The sequence below is a fragment of the Astatotilapia calliptera genome, chromosome 4 (genome assembly GCF_900246225.1).
Source record: "Astatotilapia calliptera chromosome 4, fAstCal1.2, whole genome shotgun sequence".
NCBI classification, from domain to species: domain Eukaryota; kingdom Metazoa; phylum Chordata; class Actinopteri; order Cichliformes; family Cichlidae; genus Astatotilapia; species Astatotilapia calliptera.
In genome coordinates this window covers 7178129-7190755 of record NC_039305.1, presented here as the reverse complement: position 1 = coordinate 7190755, position 12627 = coordinate 7178129, and the positions used below count along the sequence as shown (strand labels likewise).

Sequence of the window (12627 nt, the reverse complement as noted above, 5' to 3'; positions counted from 1 at the left end):
GATAACTTCCTCAAGTCTTCGTGGCATTTATTTAACAATGTGCTGGAAATATTGCTCAGAGATTTTGGTCCAGATTAACATGAAACCAGTTCCAGCACACCCCAAAGATGCCCTATTGGGCAGAGATCTGATGACTGTGAAGGCTGTTTGTTTGTATTTGTGCTTTATTTGTTTTGTGGGGGGGGGGGGGGGGGGGGGGGGTTTACATCAAATTCTGACCCTACCATCCAAATTTCACAGCATAAATTGAAATTCAGTAAGACCACGCAACTTTTCCCCCCCAACATTCTGTTGTCCAGTTATAGCCTCAGTTTCTAGTTCTTAGCTGGCAAGAGTGGCACCCGGTGTGGTCTTCTGCTGCTGTAACCCTTCTGCTACAACGTTCAACATGTTGTGATTCAGAGATACTTTTCTGCAAGCATTGATTTTAACAAGGGGTTATTTGAATTACTGTTGCCTTTACTTACCTCAGGTTACAGCTTGAAGTAGTCTTGTCATTCTCCTCTGACCTCTGACATCAGCGAGGCATTTGTACCAAGACAACTGGATATATTATATTATATTATATTATATTATATTATATTATATTATATTATATTATATTATATTATATTATATTATATTATATTATATACTGGATATTTCTTCTTTTTTGGACCATTCTCTGTAACCCCGAGAGATGGTTGTGTGGGGAAATCCCAGCAGATCCTGTAGATTAGCAGTTTGATAGCTGATTCCTGTATGGCATCAACAATCATGCCACGTTCAAAACACCTAAATCACCTTTCATCGCCATTCTGATGCTTAGTTTGAACCTCAGTATGTCATCCTGACCGTCTGCATGCCTAAAACACTCCGATTAGATACTTCGATTAGTGAGCAGTTGAACAGTTGTACCTAATAAAGTGGCCCATCAGTGTACATGACATTACTGGATCATAATATTGATTCATTAAGGTGTATATCCCTTAAATGTTATAGCCTGAGATGGATTACAGAGATCAGTATTTGCATTAGAAGTGGAAAGCACTGTAACATAATTGCTTAAATAAAATAAAAGTACAATAAAACTGTATATGAGTAAGTGTTTGTAGTTACTTTAGATGTCCTATTTATGCCTTCATCCACTGATATTGAGGATTGAAAGATGAACAGTACGCTAGTCTAGTTGGCGGTACAAAGGAAGGCCAATCATATTTCTGTGTCACTCCATGCCCCTCCCCCCTCTGGACACACCCTTGCAGCCATGATAGACTCTAAATTTAATAGGTTTCTTTTTACTGACCCACTAATGTGCTGGCTCTCTGTTTCAGGATATCCATCACACGGGTGACAGCAGACATCTCTCTGGCCAAACGTTCAGTCCTCAACAACCCGAGCAAACACACTATCATTGAGCGCTCCAGTACCCGCTCGAGCTTGGGTAAGAGGACGCTTTTGTTATCCACAAACCACAACAGGCAGAATCACACTGAGAAACGCAACGCAGACAGTTCGTGACAATTAGGATTTAATTTTTACTCTTTCAACAGCTGACATATTAAAGTTTAGGGAGAATATTAGTGTAATGTATTTTTGTTCATCACATCATGTTACTGAACATCTTTCACTGTCCTTCATATCTATATTTCTTTAAGTGTGTCTCTCTTTTATTTAGACAGACAAGAGTCCATTAATATTGCGTTGTTGTTGTTGTTGTTGTTGTTTTTTAAATACTCAACAGCAGCTGGGAAATTACATTTTTAGCAAATGTTACTAAAACAGGAGAAACATTGCATTTGCTTTTTTATATCAGCCACACAGGGAATGTTGGACTGATCAAAAAGACAGTGTGTTTCTGTGTGTGGACATATCTCACACAAGCTGACTTGTAAATGATTAAAGGGATGACTGACCCCAAAATCATATTTACATATTTTCCTCTTGTCCGTAGTGCCAATTATTCATCTAGGTTGTTATGGTGATTTGCCATTTTTTAAGATTTTAAAGGTGTCTGCCCTCGCTTGCATATAATGAGACTAGATGGCACTCAGCTTAAATTTCCCTCAATCATGACCCAGTTCCCAAAATATTTCCAGAAGTCTTGTTATAAGCAGTTTTATCTACAGTCATGTGAAAATACTGCTTATGTAGGACTTAAGAGGGAAAGTAGCTGCCAGATCCTGCTAATCAAATCCATAAGCACCAGTGGTGGCAGTGATTGAATCGATCATGAAGTCTAAAGTCGAATGTGAAGCCATCTGCCATCAGCTAACGGTTGGCCAAAATCAGGTCATGCAACAGAATGACCAAAAAGGCATAAAAGTGTTGCAGTGGCCCAGTCAAAGTCCAGACCTCCACCTGACTGAAATCCCGCCAGTGCCTTAAACAAGCTGTGCACAAACAAATGCCAACTGCCAATGGCTGCCCCTCTCTGAGCCTGGTTCTGCTTGAGGCCTCTTCTTGTTAAAAAGGAGTTCTTACTCTCCACTGTCACTAAATGCTTGCTCATACGGTGTCATATGATCGTTGGGCTTTTCAGCATTTTTTAGAACTTCTATCCATTCATCCATCTGCCACTTATCCAAATCAAGGTCGTGGGGGGTTAGAGCGTATCCCAGCTGTCATAGGGCAACTGAATAAGGTGCCAGTCTGTCATAAGGTTGACACAGAGAAAAAACAATCATTCACCCTCATACCTATGGCCAATTTACCTTGGAGATAACAGGTAAGCATCACGCACAAGGGCTGGTATCTTGAGATCTGAGGAGCTCACAGAGAAATGGCCTAGATAAATAAAAAGCACTGCAGGCACTACACAAGTTAATATATTTGATTATGGGGTGAGCTATAACTTGTAGTCTTTAGACCAGCGGTCCCCAACCCCCGGGCCTCGGACCGGTACCGGTCCGTGAGTCGTTTGGTACCGGGCCGCGAGAGTTGAGGCTCAGGTGTGAAATGTATAGTTTTCAGGGTTTTTATCGGTTTTCAGTGTTATTTTGTTATCGTTTTTATCGTTAACTCGGTTTTCCTGGGTCTTTTCACGTGTATTATGAATAAATCTTCTTTTTTTCGGTACCGGTACTAGTTTTATTTTGTTGTATTTATCCGCGACACCTTAAAGGCCGGTCCGTGAAAATATTGTCGGGCATAAACTGGTCCGTGACGCAAAAAAGGTTGGAGACCGCTGCTTTAGACAACAGTCACACTCTTCTTCATACAAATATCAACTTTAAAGACTTAAAGACAGACTTCTTAAAATATGGATCAGTCTGTAGCTGGGTTTAGTCTTTTTATTTGACTTCTTAATAAAAAGACAAATGTAGAAAATCATCAGACTTAATATCTTTTAAGCTTTACACATTAAGAATATGTGTAAAATAGCATACTGTCTGTATTCAAGCACAAAATGAAGCTCTTGAAGCTGAATGTTTGAGAAAAACATTTCAGCATCTGTGTTGTCAGAGGTGTGGTTATCAGTGACATCACATGGAGGACTTTTCTTTCAAATGTATACATGATAAATCGGAATATTTTAGGTTAGATAATTACTAACGATCAGTTCTAGCAGTTAACGTACTTCAGTTTCAAGTTTGAGGTGTATCATCCAAAGACACGAGACTGTCACTTATTTTCTTTTTACACCTGCTCTGATTGCCTGAGTCTGATCTGGCCTCCTCTCTCTCTTCATCCTGTCTACACCCATCCTCCCCCCTTTCTCTCCCACCACCCATCCTCTTCCTCCTCTGTCTTTTGATTCAGACGTACTGGGTACGTATGCTCTTCCCGCAACAAAACAATGAAGCATCTCTTTCTCTTTCCTTCCCCTCCCCTTTTTCTTCTAACTATATTCATCATCTGCTCATACATCGTTGTCTGCCTGTCTGCTTGCCTGTCAGTTTCTCTGTTCCTCATACTTCTGTGTGACAGCCTGTAGTCTCTTAACAAAAAGAAACCAATTACAAAACCCAAGCAGGAAGAGATCCGTGGGAGGGCAGCAGAGCGGCTGGTAGCAGAGAGGGAAGACGATACTCTCCCATCCTGCTGTCACCCTTATGTTGTGACTCATAATGCTGTTTATCTTCAGTCATACCCAAGGATAGCATCTATTGCAGCTGGACCTTGCCTTTTAAATTCACTCTTGTCATCACGGGGGAGCAAACGTCTCTCTGAAGTTAAATCCAAATTCGCAGAAGGCTTTGTCGAGGTTAATGGAAACCTTGGCTGCTGTTTCTTTGTACAACTTAAAAGTTCACGTCTCTTGTCATTCTGCAGAGACCCCGTTTCGCCTCCGGCTTTAATTCTCTATCCTTTAGCCCTCTGGAGGCTGCTGAAATGTGCGGGCCACGTCTCTGTGCAGATTGCCTTGCCCCTGTTATCTCTCTTTGCCACTTGGGTTGGCAGCGCACAGACACCTCGGAGGCGCTGAGGGTTGACCAGACAGACGAGGAACATTCTGGTTTTCGGTTTTAATCTCGCTCCTTACACGTCGACAGGCTGATAAAAAGGTGGAGCTGTCTTCGAAATGCTAAATAACCAGCTTTTATAGGCTGCTGTTGAGGAACAATGAACACAACGTTCAGCATTCTACAGCCTTGAGTGATGCACCTGATAGTATAATTACCGCTGTGCCTATTAGTGCTAACAAAACAACTAATGTTCCACTTCATCTATTTAATGAGGTTGTTTTTTTTGTTTGTTTGGTTGTTTTTTTGTCGTTGATGTTTCTGTTTTAGTTACATGGTGAGAACTTGTGCCCTTATTGTAAGTTATTTCAAGTACCACAGGCATCTCATTCTTAAGTGCCTCCTTTCTCTGCACCTTTTAAAAAAGCATTAAATACATATCTGAAATGTCAGGAGGGGGCAGGAGAATGAGGATGTTCGAGCGCTCCATTTAGCTGTGCATAAATGGAACTTTTAACTGTGGTCCAATCTGATTCATACGCTTGGAGCTGTTTTGTTTTCCTCTTAACTCCGACATGCATGAGTAAGAACTAACACGTCTGTTATGTACTTTTGCACAAAGTTAAGGGAGATTGGCTCACATGCAGTGCTTTAACTCCTCAAACAGAGATCATGTATCTGTTTTGTTGTCTCACTGTATTCACGTGTCTTGTCTGTTTCCTGGGCATTCAGCTGAGGTGCAGAGTGAGATCGAGCGTATCTTCGAGCTGGCCCGAACTCTCCAGCTTGTTGCTTTGGATGCCGACACCATTAACCACCCCTCTCAACTGGCTAAGACTTCCCTGGCTCCCATCATTGTTTATATCAAAATAGCTTCCCCTAAGGTATGCCTGTTTCATTCATTCATTTAAACCGATTCTCATACTTAATTTTGGAATGACTCTACCGTCTTCTGATTCTGATAGCAGTAAATATTGTTTCAGTTCAGTGCTCTGCTATCTCCCTGCAGGTTCTCCAGAGGCTCATTAAATCCAGAGGGAAGTCCCAGGCTAAACACTTAAATGTGCAGATGGTTGCAGCAGACAAGCTGGCTCAGTGCCCACCTGTGAGTTTTGCTTTGCGACTTGAGCTTTTTTAACATATTCTCATCCCCGGCTCATCACACCCTGACACTCAGTCAAATGAATTTGAACTCATCAAGTACCCCTTTGGGATTATTTTCCAACGGTATCTGACGATTAACAGCTGAAAGAAGACAGGTTCGAGGCCCTCAATTCAGTTTAATTCAATTTTATTTATACTGCCCCTCATCCAACAACGGCTGCTTTTATTCTGAGTGGGGGCCCTACAAAAATAACAATCAGACTACACCTTATGAGCAAGCACTTGGCAAGTGCTTTTTCCATCACAGTTTTTTGGGGGTTTAGGCATAAAACCTACTTGGATGGATTTCAGGAAAAGATGTAAAAACTTATATCACAGTACTTTCCGGTTTTACAGAATAACACTTATGCATCTATCTTTACATGAGCGGACTTTGACATGATTTTACAGAGCAATAAATGAGCTACTCTCAGGCTTTGCTAACAAATGATACATTTTTGGCACAGAGCTATAGAATCGCTCCTTAACAGGCTGCCTGTTATGCTTTTACGATAGACCTGATCGTTCTGTCTTGAGTAATATTTAGTCATCATCCCAGCTGGTTCCCTGTCGCTGTGTGTGGAGGAGCATAGAGACCATAGTCTGTATATGGCTGTTGTGTCAGCCATTGGTTTAGGACAATGCATTTTGAGTTCTGTCCACCTCCATATCAGTTTTTTTGAACGAGCGGGTTCTAAGGGCGGCACGATGATTCAGTAGTCAGCAGTGCTGCCTCACAGCTTTGCCTTTTTGTTTGGAGTTTCCATGTTCTCTGCATCCTCTAACAATACAAATACATGCTTGTTAAATTAATTGGTGACACCTAACTTACTCTAGGTTGGATGTAAGTGTGTGGTGTTTGCATATTTATAAATAAAAAAAAAACAAGTTATAAAAATGCCAAAAATATCTTGTAGAATTCAGAGGCAAAACAGAAGACAGATGGAGAGGCATTTTCTTTAGGTTCAGAAGTGGCTTAATGAACTCATGTTGACTGTGAGCTCACATATCCACAACGTACTTCCGCTCCTTTTGCAATTTTCAAGTAGGGTCTTGCTTTAAAACTAGCTGCACATGCTACCTAGGCTTAAAGAAAAGTTGAAAATGCTGACCTCCATAGGCCACATCATTCACTGTCTTCCCCTGTGATGCTGGTTGCCATGATTTCTGCAGAAGCACTAAACTGCAGTGAACTGAATAACTACATTCGGTTGAACTCTCACTGAAATAACTGATCAGAAATATGGTTGTTTAAGTTTTTCATTATCAAACTGTATGAATTAGTGTAACTTACAGTCGAACTTCCCCATTAGAATTCAGGTGAGGGGGAACAGTGACTTCAATAAAATAAAATAAAATACCATACAGCTGTTATGAAAGGGAAAGCTAGATATAAACAGTTTTTTCCAGCAAACCGTAAATCTGCTTTTTAATACCTTTTTTTAAAATGCCTGACTCTTTTGTTGGGTTAGCCTCAAATGGCTACTAATTCCTTTCTCACCACTGGCATAATTTTTCAGATAGAGTTACCACTTTCTTAAATGCTGAGGCATTCTACATATGATGTCTTGAAAGGCGGAGCAGATGGTTTTGTGATAAAACAATTGGCTGTTACTAGAATTCATGTAAAGACAGAAGGAAAATTCACTTTGGTACAGTGAAATAAATGAAGAGCTGTTTTTTGTTGCAGGAATTATTTGACATCATCCTGGATGAGAACCAGCTGGAGGATGCCTGCGAACACCTGGCTGACTACCTTGAAGCCTACTGGAAGGCAACACACCCTCCAAGCAGCAACCCTCCCAACCCTCTGCTGAATCGTACCATGGCTACGGCAGCCCTGGCTGCCTCCCCAGAGCCCGTCTCCAACCTACAGGTACAGGTCCTCACCTCCCTGCGCAGAAATATGGATCCGTGGCCTGACATGGACGGCACTGTAGCCACTGAGGGGAAAGAGGAAGAACATGCTCTCTGAAGTCCAGTAGCACAGGGGGGTGGGGGGCGACTCCGGCAACTCAACCCAAACTCAGCAGCCTGTTCCTTTTACCCTGGAGTAGGAGTGCACTAATAGCCTGTTTATGCTGTATAAAGGAAACCGCAGATACATCTGTGCAAGAAATTAACACCCAAATGAACCAACAAGGATCCAATTTTCCACACATGAACAGCTAGCCTAAGAACACCTACGAGTAAAAATGATGTAGTCTGCATGTTAGCAGGTCAGCTTTTCCTTCTGTGCACTGTTTAAAACTGTGAAAACAGCTCAGCTGAAAGCACACTGGACTCAAGGAATAACCTCAGAAGGTACCTCTGCCCCCACAATCCCTTCTATTTTACTGTAATCAGACGTAAAATAGCGTCTGCTGCCCCCACCCTGCCCTCTGCAGCTCTGTGGCCTCCTTTTCTTCAGCGCTTCTAGAGGCTGAAATCCAGTTTGCTGTCCTCCTCTCTGTTGCCATGGTACCACCCCTGAAAACAGCAAGTCATGTCCGCCTCTTCAAATAGAAACGCTTAGTTTGGTGGAGGCTGTTGCTAACACTCTGTCCGGTTTAATCAATTTATCTTAAGAGTGAGAGCAAAATACTAATCAGTTTTCATTCTGTTCTTCAGTTGCTACTGGCTCCTTATCAGCTAACATGAGCTGCATGCTGTCAGATTAATTACATGGCACACAAGCGACAGTCTTGCACCGAATGGACACAATTATGCAGGGATCCTTGACAAAAATGAATGAAAAGTATTTTTTAAAAAAAGATTCAAACTGGATTGAATTTTTAAATTTAAGGAAAACTGTTTCAGGATAAACATGTGAGCTATATCATTTTGCTGCTTTGTTCTGCCATGAGCTCAAACAGCCAGCAGATGGCACTATTGTAATTGTAGATATATAGTTTAGCTTCTTTATAAGTTGCTGGGATCTGTTTTCGTTTGTAGGTTGATATCATCATTTTATAACAGTCAATTAGCAGAACTAAACAATTTCTACTTACTGATTAAATTGTGTTGTTTGAGTATAGACTAGTGTGAGTATGCACAATGTTAATGTGGAATGTGTTTCATATAAGTATCTTCAGCACTAATGCCTTTAAAGTCATGGATTCTTAAGCTAGAACAAGTATGCATCTTTGTTCTTTCTGCCCTGTCTGCTAACCCTGCTAATTAACTGCTGACACCTTGGTGTGCTGTTTGTGTCTCTGCATGCTTTTCGTGTGGCATGGGTGCGGCTCGCTGCAGGGGGCGTACTTGGTGCATGGTGAGCAGAAGCGGGAAGGGCCTCTGACAGAGTGTGGTGGGAGCGGCACGCTGCATGACTATCAGACAGACCTGGGAGGGAAGCCCCAGCAGCAGCACCAGCAGCAAGCATACCTGCGCTCCTCTCGTGGCCAGCTACGAGGAGGCAGCGGGCGAGGCCTTTCACGGCAAGACACCTTCGACTCGGAGACCCAGGGCAGCCGGGACTCGGCCTACACCGAGGCCGGTGACTCCTGCATGGACATTGAGACCGACCCCTATGAGGAGCCTGAGCCCTACCGAGGAAGTGGGGGCAGCCGCCTCCACCTGGCGCAGCATCTCGGCCGACAAGCCTCCTGGGAAGACGAAGGTGCCGAGCCGGACCAGGAAAACCGAAACCACCCTCCGATGCCGAGCCAGACACATCCGCATGGACGTGCCAAGCTGAGGGAGCGTTACTGCCAGGATCCTGTGGACACAGGGGCCAACATGAGCCGCAACAAGAACCAGGATGACTGGGGGAGGGACGTCTACATCCGCTGAACGGTCATCATACCACAGAGCCAAGGAAGCCCCTGGACAGACTGAGGACAGAGGGAGAGGAGGGGATGGAGGGGAAATGCTCTGGTTTTTGGGTTCAACAGGAACTGAAGTGTAGGTTTGGGGCCATGCCGGTCAGGCTAACAAAAAAATCTGTTTACATCCCAGTACAATGTAAAGAAATACATCAACTGCCAGATGCCATTCTCATCAAGTTCTTCTTGTAATTCAGTTTATTTACATTTAGAAAAAATAATATTGGTCTTTTTTGTTTCTTATGTTAATACTGCATGAATATCATGGATTTCTATACTCACAGCACAAGGACAGTAATTGTTACGACTCTGATCTGTATGATTCGATCCTCTCTTCGATTGTAAAGTGCAAAGGTCGGTAGAGCCGTAGTGTATCACGTCTGTCCTCTGCAGTCTTAAACAGGGTCTAATGTCACGGTTCCCATGTACGTACAGTGTCAGGGTTTCTCTTTACCTTAAGCTCACTCAGTGCTTTTGGCTTTCAGGGTTTCCTCCCATACTGATATCCAGAAGTTTTGAGTCTCTCACCTCCACTTTCTTATCACCCAGACCTTAAAAAGTTGGTGGAGAAGTTGCCATATTTTAGCACGTAAATTTATCAATGTTGCTATACTCATGTCAGTGCGATAACAATGAATAATACACTCCAAAGATGTTTACTTCTTCCCTAACCTGGTTCAGTCACCATACCTGACTGTATATGTCTGACCCAGTCCTCCCATTTCTGTTATCCTCTTCTTCATGGGTGCTGAGGGCACCTCCAGTTGTTCTCTGGTTTCCAAATGTGGTGCAGATTCAAAGTAGTTGTGTGAACGAAACGTCCTGCCTTAGTCACTCCCACCCCTTATTTCAAGAAAACTCCAATCACAAGTGCCGGAATGTCTCGCCAAGCCATGTCCGCCGCTGCTGCGGTGGGATGTCTTAACTCTTGTTACACTCGTTTTCATACCATATCTCTGTCTCTTTGTGTCTCGTGGCTGCTCCGTCCCAGCTCGTTGCTCATCTCTTTTTTCTTTGCACCAGCTTCGTCGTCTGTTTTTCAGGGCTAACAGTTATATAAAAAGTACTTGTACGTGTGGTTAATCACTTCGAACTTCCACCCAAACAGCTCGCTTGTCTAATATTAAATACCACTCTCTTCTTACTCCTGATTTCTGACTGAATTAGTGTTGGGTTTTTGTTTTTTTCAGTGAACATTTGCATTATTTTTTTCAATCTTCAGTTCTTGTGAGCTAGTGAGAGGAGTATAAAGTGGGCAGTGGGGGGGATAGGATCAGCTTTGGTCTTTACACAGTTATCTATAATGGAGAATTCATGAATGTCTTTGGTAGGCTGCTTTGGCCCACCCCCGTCTTCAGTTGAATAAATAAATATTAAATAATGATCAGTAAATAATGTTATTGTTGCGTTATCGCAATTGTTAAAATGATGAAATAACATGTATCATTGGTGCCTGATTGTAGCTACATTTTGCTTTTTCTGCCTTTCATTTTTAATCTGTGGATAAATTCGTATTTTAATTAAAAATCGAATAAGAAAATGCCATTGTGTCATTTCATTGTTACAGTGAGATGTGATGAACAAAAACAGCTGTCAAAAATGCTAAATGTCTGCACGTGTATGTCTGCGTCGTGTTGTTTATTCCACTGGATACATGTGAACACATAGTTCAATACAAATCATAGAGTAGATTAGTTTTTCAATAAATTACATGATAATTAGTCAAAATTGATATGAAAAGCAAAAGACAGGCTTGCTGCTTCCATAGGAATTAAGAGGGTAAGTAGCAGCCAGGTACTGCTAATCAAATGCACTTAATTAATTAATCATCAGCACCTCTGTGGAAGCAGATATTTTGATAGTTTGCTGGTCTGGAGCATTCAGCTGGGTGTTAACACAATGCCACAATTTCTCCAGGAATGGATGTCTCAACAAATTTGCCCCATGTCAGAAAAATACCCAAGAGCTACATCTCAAACTTGACAGGCTTCTGTTAGCAGTGCTAAATGCTAAAGTGCATCATAGAATAATTAGAATTAGAATAAAGAAGGGTATGAATTGAAAGTTCGCCAACAGAAAGCCTCTTCTCTCTAAAAAGAACACAGTATCATAGCTTCACAAAGATGAATCTGAACAAGCTACAAGAGTTGTGGAATAATGACCTTTGGATAGATGGGACCAATGTGGGAATGTTTACCCATAATGCACACCACCAGTTTAGCACAAAAACATCATAGCAACTGTGAAGCACAGTGGTGGAGGAGGGGGAAACTGTGCTTATTTTGTTTTTGCAGCAACACGACCTGGGCACCAACCATGTAGTCAACCATGACCGCCTCTGTATACGAAAATATTCTGGACACAAATGTGAGGCCATCTGTCTGACAGCTACACGTTGGACCAAACAAGGTCATGCAACAGGATAATAATCCCAAGTGCAGTAGCAAATGCCTGAAAAGGAACAGAATCGACTTGTTGAATCAACCTAAGGCCTTTAAAAAGCTGTGCAAAAACAAATCCCTGCAAACCCCAATGAGCAGAAGCAATGCTGTAAAGAAGAGTGGGCCAAAATTTCTCTATAATGATGCAAGAGACTAACAAAGTCGTGCTGAAAACAACTACTCTGCATTATTCTTGCTAAAGGTAGTTGTTGTATGTTCACCAGTATGATAATGATGAAGCAGTAATCTCAGTTAACGTGGTTTTATTAACCAGCACAGCAGCAGAGAACTTACATGCTTGGATTCAATAACGGAATGGCGCCTATACCACTCAAAACATACACACACCTACACGGAGGTACCGCAAGCGGATTAGGACAAAATACCAAACTAACAGCAGGTTATCTACAGTAGTTATACAAGCTATTGATTCATCAGGTTGTACTAAGCTTTTTCATATGACTGTCTTATTTAAAAAAAAAAAAAAAAGCCAACACCACCCTGAATGTAGAAACTATCCCATACTTCTGCTGGGTGTAAACCTGCAAAACAATGAGCCACAAGAATGTTGACAGATTCTGAGAATAAAAAAAACAGTTTCACTTTGTATTCACAGAAACGTAATCTCCAAAATACTCGTGTCAAATTGCAGCACATTTCAAAACACCTGCATTTTCTGAAGTGCAGTTATGAAGTGCAGCTGGCTCACTCCAGGATGTGGTTTTTGTCATCGTCGAGCTGATGCTCTGCACAGGACAAACTGTCACAGACCTGAGACACGGTTTCCATCTGTAAATCGAAATGTGAGACTTACATCAGAGCGTTGCTCAACAGGGTCAAAATGACTGTAAT

General features: G+C 42.0%; 1 protein-coding gene across 7 annotated transcripts in view; it reads left to right on the top strand.

Annotated features, from left to right (window-relative positions):
- The window catches only part of cacnb1 (calcium channel, voltage-dependent, beta 1 subunit), a 43107-nt gene extending 32275 nt beyond the window's left edge, over positions 1-10832 (top strand). For 3 of the 7 annotated variants that reach the window (XM_026164303.1, XM_026164300.1, XM_026164304.1), the window contains 6 exons: positions 1314-1423; positions 3742-3750; positions 5118-5269; positions 5395-5490; positions 7219-7404; positions 8763-10832. In XM_026164303.1, the coding sequence (XP_026020088.1) occupies positions 1314-1423; positions 3742-3750; positions 5118-5269; positions 5395-5490; positions 7219-7404; positions 8763-9302 (1093 nt within the window). In that variant the 3' untranslated portion in view covers positions 9303-10832. Of the gene's footprint in view, positions 1-1313; positions 1424-3741; positions 3751-5117; positions 5270-5394; positions 5491-7218 lie in introns of all 7 variants that reach the window. The other 4 variants (XM_026164305.1, XM_026164302.1, XM_026164306.1 and 1 more) reach the window with 3 other exon arrangements.
- Positions 10833-12627: the final 1795 nt, after the last annotated feature.